This window comes from Epinephelus fuscoguttatus, linkage group LG5 (genome assembly GCF_011397635.1).
Source record: "Epinephelus fuscoguttatus linkage group LG5, E.fuscoguttatus.final_Chr_v1".
NCBI lineage: Eukaryota > Metazoa > Chordata > Actinopteri > Perciformes > Serranidae > Epinephelus > Epinephelus fuscoguttatus.
In genome coordinates, this window is record NC_064756.1 from 23,821,736 (window position 1) to 23,833,900 (window position 12,165).

Consider the following 12,165-nt stretch of genomic DNA (forward strand, 5'->3'; position numbering starts at 1 on the left):
AGAAAAAATCCCGACACGATCGATTAATTGCCAAAATCACACTGTAATTTAATAAACTAATAAACACAAGTGTGGATTTCTAAAATAATACTAATATATTTCCATAAAATATCTTATTTGTACATTTATTGGACTATTATGTGAAAGATGCGCCTTTTAACATCATTCAGTGATAACCCTCCTATTTATTATATTTAAATGATTAATATCCTCATGAAATGTTACATTACGTCACCCCCATTGTTTGGAAAAGACCTGCCATAATAATAATAACAATAATAATAACAGGCTGACACAGGCAGCTTTAACTTCAGTTTACATCACTGCTTTATAAATCAGATTATGGCCAAACAGTAGCCTGATGACTTCAGCTGATAAGGTTTTCAAGGAGATGGAGTCAGACGGCTGCAGGGACCAGAGGAGGAGGAGGAGGAGGAGGGAGAGAGCGACCTCAAGGGGACATAGTTTAAATTACACTTAACCTGCAGCCCACCAGCCAATCATATTACCTCTGTACAGATTATGCATTATTATTCTCTGCTAAATGATGTGATCTTGGCAGGGCTGCTACCTTGTTTCCCTTACATCTCTGAGGTGTGATTCATCTGGAAAGCCTCACGAGGCTAACTCAGCCCAGGCTATCCTCTCGGTGAGTCATGCAAACATCTGTAGTTTCACAGCTATGTTTGCTCCCTGCTTCATGGATCGGACACACACAGTGTATCAGCTTCTCCTGGGTGAACTGTCAGTCTGATTTCAACAAGCACGCAGATAAACATTTATGAATAATTCATTAGGTGGCAGCGAAACTTAAGATATATGCAGGCGTTGGAGTACAAGTAAACACTGACAAAAGCACTATGCTGCCATTCACTCAACGCTGCCGTGATGTCCATATCTCCAGCTCTTCAGTGTGCATGTCAGTCTGAAGTAGCATCACTTAAGCACTGCCAAGTAAAAGTGTCAAAGACAGGTTTTCTTAGTTTTCCTGTTTGAAACTGAATCTGAAATACTTAATCGTCCCTGTGGGGAAACATGTAAATTAAGAACAGTAAATAAGCCTACACAAACAAATGCACAACCCCTGTGGCCCCTGGATGCCGACTATGTGTTGTTTGCAGAGTAAAGAGGCATCCCCCCGATGGAAGATCATTAACATAACACCCTGACAGTTCAGCTGACATTATGCAGCAGCAGCCTCATTGTGAGAGGAGTGGGAGTTTAACGGGTTTATTGATAAAATGATCAGCTAAATGTTCCCCGGGGAAGATAAATATTGACTCAGCTGTCATCTCGATACTCAGAAGAGTTGAAAAGTACATTAGTGACAGTGACATCTCCTTTAGAAAAATAAACAATACAAAAGTAAGGACGTTTGGACCCTTTTCTTCTTTTAATTCATTTCCAAGCACACTTTGTTCAAATTCAGAATCCCCCCCCCTTTCTTTTTAAAAAATCAGGGTATTTCATGATGTGTTTTTTTACCTTGTTTTTTAAGACAATAAAAATTCCTTAATGTGATTTTAAACATTTCAAATATTTACAGTGTAGCAAAGTTCTGATGTGAAGACAGACCAAGATACACCAATCAGCCATGACATTGAAACTACAGGTGGGTTACATGAATAACACTGATCGTCTTGTTAAAATGCAATGTTCTGCTGAAAAGTCTTGGCTCCTGGCGTTCAAGTGGATGCCACCCTAACACTGTTGCAGACCAAGTGCACACACTCATGCCAATGGCCCCTAAAGCAGGACAATACACCATGTCACACTGCAAAACATGTCCTGTGTCCATGGCTTGAAGGTCAACCGTGGATCAGACTTGGCTCTGACCTGCTGGAGCATGGACACAAGACCCTGAAGATGCTTGATCCATCTGTGTTTGGGTGGGTGGTGTGTGTCAAGTAGCATCCACATGAATACCGGGACTCAAGGCTTTCCATCAGAACATTGTAACCAGATGATCAATGTCCACCTCACCTGTCCGTGGTTTTAATGTTGTGCCTGATCAGTGTAGTACACAGGTGTTTATGACCCACACTGGGTGAAGGTGAACTCCCTACCGAGACCTCCAGTGGCTCCCCTGACACCAGGCCCGATGGCATCTCTGAGTTTCTTTACATGGATACATGTTACAAGAATGTCCACATAGAAAAATATGCAGCAGAACTGGTTCTGTGCTGTGTGAAACCAAGTCTAACAAATCTATACATTGCATTTCAAAATAAACAATATTCTACTGACCCGGCCTTCAAGTAGGTGGTTATAGAAAACGTTTGTTTAATTCAGAGGTGAGAACTTCGACTCCACAAAGCGCAGAAGAAGAAGAAGAAGAAGAAGAGGCGCAGTGCTTATTATCTTGATTCAAGTGTTCAGAGAGGTCGTTCTGTGTAACCATCTGAATGTACTTTTTTCATCACAAGTCTGGGGCTGAAATTAAGAAGCCATTTCATGAACCTTTTTTCTACTTTCCAGACATGAGAGAGGAGGCAATTTTGAGGTGGTAAAGGTAACAAGAGGAAATATTCAACCATCATGGCTAGTCTTACGTCCCACTGCTGTCCTGTGTTGAAGAATAAACTTATATTGCCTGAGGTGTGGGAAACACATCTATCTGTACCTTCAACATCAGAATTAATTCACTTTCAGGCAAATATCTACTAAATGACCACGTAATTAATCTATTTTAAAGCACTCAGCTCTATTCATTACGGAGGACTGTCAGAAGAGGGAAGTTTAGGCAGCAGCATCCTTATATGTGGAGTTACAGGGTAAAATTAAAACCACCATTATGGCAGCTTGGTTGACGTCATGCTCATGCCTTAAGCTCACAAATATAGTTAAATACATATCATTTTTTTAAAATGATGAATGGCGGATATGACTGAGACATGACAAATAGCTTCCTGGTTGAGCAACATTATCTGGTTGAGCAACATTATACACTGAGGGATTTCAGTCTTTAAAGTAAAAGCTTGGACACTAAAACAAAAGTGATTTTCCAATGGCAGCATGACATAAGTGTAAAAAAAAAAACTATCTATCTAAGCGTAACTCTAAAGCATCAAAGCAGCATTATAACCATCCATACACTCGGGCTAAAAAAAAGTAAAAACACTCCAATCTGCAGTCCTGCATGTCGCTGGGATAAATGCAAAAAACGTGGTGATACAAATTCTATAAAGGACGCATAGAAAGAGTCTGAATAATGTTTAGGGATCTGTATGTTAGGTTCTCTTGCTGCCCAGTCTCTTAAAAACACTGATAGCCCCAATGTCCATCTGGGCACACAGAGAATCTCCTCCCCCTCCTCCTCCGCCACCGCCACCAGTGCTGCTGGTGACCTTGGAGCTTGCTATGGTCGGCCCCTCCTGGGCTTTGGGCCTGGTGCTGGTCACTCTGTTGTCCTGTGTGTCAGCAGGTGTGGGTGTCACAGCGGCACTCAGGTGTGTGGCAGGGAGCTTGCCCAGTCTCTGAAGCACGCTAACCTTTGCAGGGGGGAGGCCATTAGGGGAAGAGGAGGAGGAGGTGGGAGTGTCAGAGGGAGGTAGTTTGAATTTGCCTCCCAGGCGCCGCAGGGTAGTTGGGGCCGGTTTTGTGGCTGGCTCTCTCTTCTGGGAGGGAGGAGGTCTCTTGAGGACACCAGCATACTGGAGGACGGAGCCTTCTCCGTCACTGTCGTCCTCGTCATCTACATCCATGTTTCCAGCCATTTTGCCTGGCCTTGGCTCGTCTTCCTCTTCATCCCCTCTGCCAAGACGGCTGAACACACCGGTGGGCTGCCAAACATGAGCATTATAACATCTTCATGTCTGCATCCAACATAATACAAAGGGAGCTATTAGGATATACTGACAGCCCTCACCTTGTTATTGCTTGTTGTTGTGTCTGCCTTTGATTCAGCCCCAAGTCGTGCAAACACAGAGGTGCGTTTCAAACCTATTTAAGGAGCAGAGCAAAAGTTAATGCACAAAAATTGTAAAGGCTTGACTGTGACAGGTGTGGTTCATGTGTTGATTACTCATTAGCAATGGAGAAATAATCCACATCATCCTAAACACACCAGAAGACAGAAACAAAAAAAAATCTTACATTATTTTAAAGACCCAAACACACCAAACCAACATTAAAGAACTACTGGCAAGAAAGGCCAACTGTTGTGTTGCCTCACGTTGCCTGTGGCTCTGCCAAAAACTTGCACTTGAACACAACGCAAAGGTTACAGCCAACGGCCAACTAGCACGCACGTTCTACATGCATGTGAGGAAATAACTCTCCATACCAGCAGGTGACAATCACGAAAAGAGAAACTAGCAGGATGGATTAAATATGCTAATTAGCCAGTTAGCACACTAACAACACAACCCGATGCTGAAAGAACAAAGGATATTTACCGTGCACTAGTGAACAATAACAACAAACCATTGCTGCTAAAGAGCTGAATGGCTAAAAACATAATCTTACTTTATATAACAAGCTTTTTTTGATCTCACGCCCTCTTGGTTTTAGTCGTTTTTGCTTTCCTCACTTCTGTTTCACTTCTCGAGTGCTGAGCTGAACTGCCAAACAGACAACGACAAGCTCCATCGGTTCTACTGCCAATTCAACATAGTAAATTGAACAAAAAAAAAATCCAAAAAGGGCCGCCTAGTGCCAGTGGAGCTCGGGCAAAAGATGCTCATCAATGGCCCAAAGTTGACCGACATCCAACTGTCTGCTTGGTGCGTCAGGGCCCTGAGACAAAACTGCTGACAGTGCCAGTTGTGCAACAGTCTCTTACTTTCACATTTTACATGTTTTTTAGGGTTTTACTAAAATGAGCTCCAAATGTATTGAACAGTTAGCAGCTCCTGTGTTGTACAAGACCACGGGACTAACACTTACTGTAAAAATCACAAGTCAAAAGAATAATTTATTTTCACAAGCCAAAGCAGCAGATTCAATTGAGCAAAATTTCAAAATCATAAAACCTACACTGTATCATTTATTGTACCAAAGATTGAAGATTTTGGAATGATTATGTAATAACCATGAAATAAAAGGAACTTTGTGAGGGTTGTAGATCTTCCTATTTATTCGCATTTGACTTCAACAATTTTTTTTATGTCTATGCATGCACAGTGTTGAGGAATCTGGCTTTTATTTCGAAACGTCTAACCAGAGGCCCTAGCTTTAATGCCAGCTGTCTTGTACTTTGCTGTACAATTTTGAGTTTCTGTTTAGAGAATTACCTTGAGATTCCCCACAACAGAAAAACATTTAAAACCCACTGACAGAAGGCAACCCAACACAGAGCACAGAGAATTTCTCTCAAGTACTAAATATGAATAAATATGAGTTTGCAGCATTGCAGATCTTTTCAGAGACAGTACCCACCGGAGAATTTGTGTCATAGAAAAAAGAGACCACAGTCAGAGACTTTATGGTCGGGTAAAATGTAGGTGATGTGAGACAAAGGAGAAAACAAGCACAGTTAAAGAGAGGGAATAACCGCTGGTGCAGTGGGAAGTATCAGTAAAGATGAGGGATTAAAGAAGGACAGAAATGAAAGGCCAAACAGGCTCTGTTAATCAGTGCTGAGTCACCTGATTCAGTTTTAGTATGATAGAAGTCCATGAAAACTTTTAGTATTGATTAGCTGAGGTGAGCAACAGCATTATTGGAGCGAGATGTCAGCGAGGCCACTGGGTCAGGCCTACCTTTCTTGGCCTGCTGGGCCAGGATGCGGCGTGTACGAGGCGTGGTGCCTTTGGGCATGTTGATGATGTACTTGCCTTCCATCTCAGCTGTCACGCGTCGGCGCTTCACTGCTGGCAAACCGTTCCCCTCATCAGCTGGCTGACTTACAACTGACAAACAAAGTCAGGATTAAAGGGAGGTAAAAATAAGACAGGACTTCAGAGGGTCAGGAGATGAAGGATTGATGAGGTGAAAAGAAATGTTCCATATCTACCTGTTTTGCCACTCTTGTTTGCTTGCGTGTTGGATACTGTGACTGAGAGGCGGTTGTCGGGTCGACGGGCTGGAGTGGCTGGCGGGGAGTCATTGCTCAAAGCGTTGGCAATCATACGAGTGGCGGCTGAGGAAAAAAAAGCAGAAACGTTTTCAAGTTGTGATTTAGCTTGTTGCCTAAAGGAGCTCTTGATGTTCGCCAGAATAAAATGCTGGCATTGTATGTGTCTGCAAACCGCAGATATGTAACATCTGTAAGTTTCCTATATACTATATTTACATTTCTAAAGTGACATAGTTCAGATGAAATGTATATGAGCCGACTTTGTCATCAGGAAGAGGATGGCGTGACGAATAGGCGAGACAACAGCATATCAGCAGACATGCCAGAATTTAAAGCATACGTAGAAGAACATGTTGTAAAGAACTGAAGTAAGTCTTGTACAAAATGGCACTTGGGCCAACAAAATAAGAGATGCAGTTTTTCTGGTAAAATTAGATTACTCTGATTTACGTTGTCCCCCAACTGAAGCAATTGCCCTTTGAAATGCCCTTTTACCTGATGTAATAATGACAAATACAGCTAGTAAAAATTGTTTTGTACAAATTTAGCCTCCTTTAGGCTATCCCTCATAAAAAAAACGGACAATATTTCTCGTCCTCCACACGGTCAGTTAACATGACGCTCTTCCTGCTCAAAGATCCTGTATGTTTTCAACTGAACTGATGACTCCCACTAATTGTAAAAGTATTAAACCCTTGGGTTTGGGTTTTAACCTATTGAGAAATAGGTAATACATACTCGCCATGGTTGAAAGATGCCTTTTTTGTCCACCTGCCACTGTGGCTAGTGGATTCCAAAATCTACGAGCCACTCAGTAGATGACCATTGTATTTTTGGCTGATGAGTGACGCAAATCTAGCAGCCACTTGCATATTTTACTAGCATTTTGCTGGTGGCTGGTGCTTATTTCCAGTCTCGTTAGATGTGCAACTCAAAATCAGTTTTACATTGTGATGTTTTGGTGCTGTTTAAAACTAGTGAAAGCTGAGAGAACATGAACAACCAAACAAAGCTGCAAATACTTTAGAGTGGTATAAGTTTCAAGAAATATACTACATACAGTGATGATGAAATGGGTAGACCATGTATATTACTCCACGCGTAAGACATATAACATATTTTACATAACATATTTTTTATTAAATACCGGTAACTTAGTGTGGACAACAGTTGTTCACAAAGTTGTGTTGAAATGACACAACTACAAAATACTCTATACCAGTGGGATTAATATTCAGCACACTTTTGCTGGTTGACTAAGTCGAGAAAGTGTGACACCTTGCGCAGCCATTCTCCAGAACACAATATTCATTCTGCAGTGAAAAACACATGCCTAGTGAGCCAAATCTGATTTTTCCTGATATCTTTACATTTTTTGTGCTTCAGAGCATACTAGATATTTTCCACGCCTCCAGTCATCATCAGTAAGCACCAACCTCAAATGGTCAGGGTGAGGTAACATTTAGTGCATTTGTACATGTTATGAAACACCAACGAATGTCAGCAGTGTCATAATATCCAACCAGAGAGACATTATGATACCAACATATTGATTTTTTTACCCATCCCGTTGGGAAACTTTCTATGACATGTATGAAATGTCGGCCTCTTTGATTTAATTACTGCAGGGATAGCATATTATTGTACTACTTTTGACACCCTTTGCTTCCGGCTCAGCTGATAAATAGGTCGCATGGTTCTCTCACTGTAATAAAGCAACTTAGTACACTATTGGGTGAAATGAGTAGAAACAAACAAGACATACGAAATGATGAGGTTCTTCAAAAAGGTTTAAACCATGGAAAATGCACACTTGGTCACTCATTCTGTTGTGATCCTAAACTTTAATTTAAAATAAATAACTATAATTTATAACATTAAAAATTAGTCATAATGTTTGAGATGTAAAAAATTAAAACTTACGAGTATTGGCAGTTCTTCTGAGCTCAGCTTTAACGCTGGTCTGTCCTGAGGAGATGGCTTCTGTGGCCATTTTGCACATGTCCTGCAGAGGGGATACGCATTACAAAGGTTATGTAAGCTCACAGTACTGCTGCAGTGGATTTGAAAGGCATCCATTTTCCATTTCTGCATTCACAACAATAGTGGAGATATTCCAGTGCCACTACATGTCTCCACCAGTGACTTTACACCATCCATTTTTAACATTTAAATACTTTAGAACATGATAAGGGTGAAGTCTGTTCTCACCTGCCTGTAGACCTGCTTGGCATGTTTAAGAATGGCAATGATGTCGCCGATGACTGTGATGCCGAGGTCCATCATGATGTCTTTACTTAGGTCCATCAGCATGTTCTTGTGAATTCTGTAGTGACATGAATATTTAGTAAATACTGTGCACTTCTGTTCCCTTGGTCCGGATTAGGAAAAAAGAGTGTACTCTTGTCTATTAGTTTACAGTGACCTACTGCAAACAAATTAAGAGTTGTAAACCAGTCACATGGACTAACAGATACATTATTCACAGTTTTAATTCTGTCATAATGAAAACATGAATAAAAAAACTATTTTTTTAACTGGCATTTTTGCTCTGGCTCTGACAGGACAGAGTTCACGCATGAAAGAGGGAGAGAGAGCAGGACATGCAGCAAGGCCATGGGCTGGAATTGCACCGGTGGCTGCTTTGGCAGGGACACAGCCTTTGTATGTGGGAAGCCTGCTATGCCCTCTAAACTACTGGGTGCCCCAAACCCTGATTTTTTTTTTAAATTCATAAAATCTCACATTATTACATTACTGTTCTCCAAATACAAGGGAACCCAGCTCAATTCATGGGAAAATGCTATATAAATAGCAGTTTTAACAGTTGTCTGAAAATCACATTGTCTTTATTTTCCCTTAACTTAAGTGTACTTTGGTTTGTGTGCTCGAGACACTGCTATGCTGCCTAGGTTCCTGGTTTCTGCATCTTATCACCAGTGAGGAAGGATGTCTCATCCTCTGTTTCTGGTGTCAGGTTTTCATGATTAAGTTGTTAATCATCATAAGTTTTGTCTTCATAATTAACTTCTTATGACTGAAATCAGCTTATTGGGATGACACGCCACGGATGATGAAAGAGACTCATTGCCCGTTAATCAATTGTCTTTCAGCTCTGTTACGGTCTGATGTGAAAGTACAAACAAAATTCCCATGATCACAGCACAACACAGAGTGGCTAAAGTGTGCTGTACAAAGCCTATGTTGGGTTACCTGTTGTCCACGAAGGAGACTGCATAAGTGACTGCCAGGCCGGCTGGGATCCCAGCATCCTTGAAAAACTGAATCCACTCTGAGGTGGCTTATGAAAAAAAAATAAAAGACTGTCAGCACACAACAACAAATTAAAAACACTCTCAACTACTAATATGTTTATATAAAACCTCAAACAAAAAGCTGCAACTAATGAATACTCCTTTCATCTCGTACTATCACAATACCAAAACCCAAAGTTTCATCCTCAGAGTAACGTTACTTCTTACGTCTGACCACAACCTGAACCCAAATATATTGAATTCACAATGATATAACAGTGAAAAGGGAAAAAAATCCACTCATGTAACAGTCACAGTAAGTACACAGGCCTCTTCAAAGTGAACAGAGTCAAGTTATACTGTAGATGACTGTTCCCAGTAGTACTGTGGAGTGAGAGAGGGGCCTGGCACTAGACACCAGGGGGAAACGTAAACCCGAGCGGACAGCAGCATGCTGAGGTCTAACACTTACTGACCACTGCCAGCTGGAGGTTATTTATAACACCAATTATGATGCGTCTTGTGGCTGGAGTAACAGATACAGGGTGAAGGGTGCACAACAGCTGCCAGAACAATGGCTCTGTCCAACATGCTTTCACTGCTACTGATGAACTCAGAGAGACGAAACTCACACGGTGACTAAAACATCATTTAACACTTAGCCATGGGAACCAAACAGAACCACAAATCGTAGCCCAATATTTTCTATTAAAAGGCATTACAAAAATCTATAGATAGATTTGAGGAACACTGTGAATCGGGGGTGAAATGTAAAATCTATTATAGATTCAGTGCTGATTAGCATGTTAGCATAACGCGATGATGTGGCTAAATGAACCCACACCAAAATTAAAACAGACAGCAGTTCAGCGCTCGATTCCCCATAGACACCTCATTAAATTAACATTAATCAATGACTGTGAAATCACACGTTAAGGGAACAATACAGGTCCGGTATCAGGACCGTTTGTGTTAGCATTCGGCATTAGCATTAGCAGCTATGAATTAAAAGACGCTGTCGGCTAACTGACACATCCGCCACGAGCTAAACCCGCTGTAAAAGCTCCGGACAAGTTTCAAAATGGACACAGCAATCGTGTCTAACTGACAGTGAACACAGAAATATTTTTACTGTTTCCAAGCGGTAACATTGCCTTGCCGGGCCTTTCTGCTCTCACCTGTTGTCACGGACGCCATGTTTACAACAGAATGTGTGGTGACGTCAGCTACATCCGGACAGCTCGCGCTGCTCCCGTGACGCCATATCCGCCCGAACCACAGGCGAAGTTTTATTCATGGACGCTAGAGAGCAACACAGACCGCAAACACACAGAGACAGCACCATGAGCAGTGAGTCATGACCATTTTCTTCTTACTTGTTCCAGTAGCTGTGTGTTTGAAATCCACTCTTTGACTGTAGGCCACCATTTAAACCTGCTATGACTAATTATTGCAGCCATGTACCGTTGAAGCTACTTGTTTGCTAACACTTGCTAAGTGGTGGTAGGAGCCTAGGAGCACTCACATCCTTTGCTCACAGTAAGTAAAAGTAGAAATACTATACTCCATTACAAGTAAAAGTCCTTCAATTTAAAATGTTACTTAAAGGTTCAGTGTGTAGGTATATTAGCAGAAATGTGATATGATACAATAAGTGGCCTCTGTTGTCTTTAGCATATAGCTAACATCTAAGTGGCAACTTTGGGGGCTGAAAAATAAAGCCAGTCAAGGAAACTATAAAAGAGGGAATGGTCTTGGCAACGGTTACAGTGTTCCAGGGGCCAAACTTTGGTGCCAGTTCTATTGTCAATGGTGTGGGCAAAGCAAATCACACTTTGACCCAGCATATCTTCGTTCTTCATTTTTTTTTTTTTTTTTTTACTGAAAGATCCCTCCACCAGATTATTAAACACATATTACACGGTGCTTACTGGTTTTGTTTTGGGTTTTTTTTAAATCTAAATGTATACTTTCGTTTTTCTTGTTGTTGGTCTCCAAAGAGACCGTGGCTCTGTCCAGCAGAGGCTGAGATGTAGCTGCTAGAGCTATGATCTATTTTAAGACCAATAAGAAGGAAAGCAAACACAGCTAACAAAGCATAATGTCAGTAAGCATCACATAATGTGTTTTTTTTTAATCTGGTGGAAGGATCCTTCAATCAAAGTTGAAACAACAAAGATATGATGGGTTACAGTGTGATTTGCCGTGCCTGCCCCATTGACTCCAATAGAACTGGCACCGAAGTCTGGCTCCTCAAACACTGTCACTGACATTTATGACCTTTCCTGCTTTTATAGTTTCCTTGAAGCCAACGTGCAAGTGCCAAAAACTGCAGTTCTTTGAATGTCCACTTGAGGCTGGCTCCAGAAGCAAATCACATCATGTTAAAATCCCCAAATTTAGCAGAAAAAAACATGTGTTTACAGCCTGGTACAAAAAATGGTTTTGGTCTCTTTGGCTAATTTTAACATTCATGACAATTTTACAGGAGTGATTTTTTTCAGAACTCACCTGTTTACATTTTATTAAGGCCTAAAGTTACACATAATAAGGGACAGGCCGCTTTGAGTGACAGGCTGTCTGCTGACACTGTCCTTGGCTTCTTAGTCAGATCCACCCCTCGCTCCTCCACAGCACCAGCCTCTTGCCCAAATATCCAATAGTCACATTCTGGCTCCAAAAAACAAAACAAAATGGCAACTCCCAAAATGCCAAACTCTAGGCTTTAAAAACCACTGGGTAACATCACAGTAGCTACATCCATTATTTTTACAGTCTATGGTAATCATCTGAAAGTAAGAATTGTTTTGTTTCTGTCAGCATAGAATGAGCTGTTTATTTCTGCATAGGGAGCAGGTCCTTGTCTACAAAGATTCCCATGTTGTGCTGCCA

The 12,165-nt window shown here is 41.3% G+C and overlaps 1 protein-coding gene across 2 annotated transcripts; it reads right to left on the minus strand.

The window, feature by feature from the left end:
• Positions 1 to 1,232: 1,232 nt before the first annotated feature.
• Positions 1,233 to 10,485, minus strand: lg5h19orf47 (linkage group 5 C19orf47 homolog). Of its 2 annotated transcripts, none has more exons than XM_049577184.1 (8): positions 10,452 to 10,485; positions 9,233 to 9,320; positions 8,231 to 8,345; positions 7,943 to 8,024; positions 5,957 to 6,082; positions 5,778 to 5,852; positions 3,869 to 3,942; positions 1,233 to 3,782 (listed from the first exon to the last, which is right to left on the minus strand). In XM_049577184.1, exons 1-8 carry the CDS (start codon positions 10,468 to 10,470, stop codon positions 3,231 to 3,233), a joined length of 1,131 nt encoding a protein of 376 aa, XP_049433141.1. In that variant the 5' UTR covers positions 10,471 to 10,485; the 3' UTR covers positions 1,233 to 3,230. The 2 variants fall into 2 exon arrangements, with proteins under 2 accessions (XP_049433141.1, XP_049433140.1); XM_049577183.1 differs by having other exon boundaries at positions 1,234 to 3,782; positions 5,703 to 5,852.
• Positions 10,486 to 12,165: the final 1,680 nt, after the last annotated feature.

Bases quoted from the DNA above. Each gene is read 5' to 3' on its own strand.
- lg5h19orf47 (XM_049577183.1), bottom strand. The intron at 8,346-9,232 runs GTAACCCAACAT...ATGTCACTACAG, and splicing joins GTCTCCTTCGTGGACAACAG to AATTCACAAGAACATGCTGA. The intron at 5,853-5,956 runs GTAGATATGGAA...TTTGTTTGTCAG, and splicing joins AAACAAGAGTGGCAAAACAG to TTGTAAGTCAGCCAGCTGAT.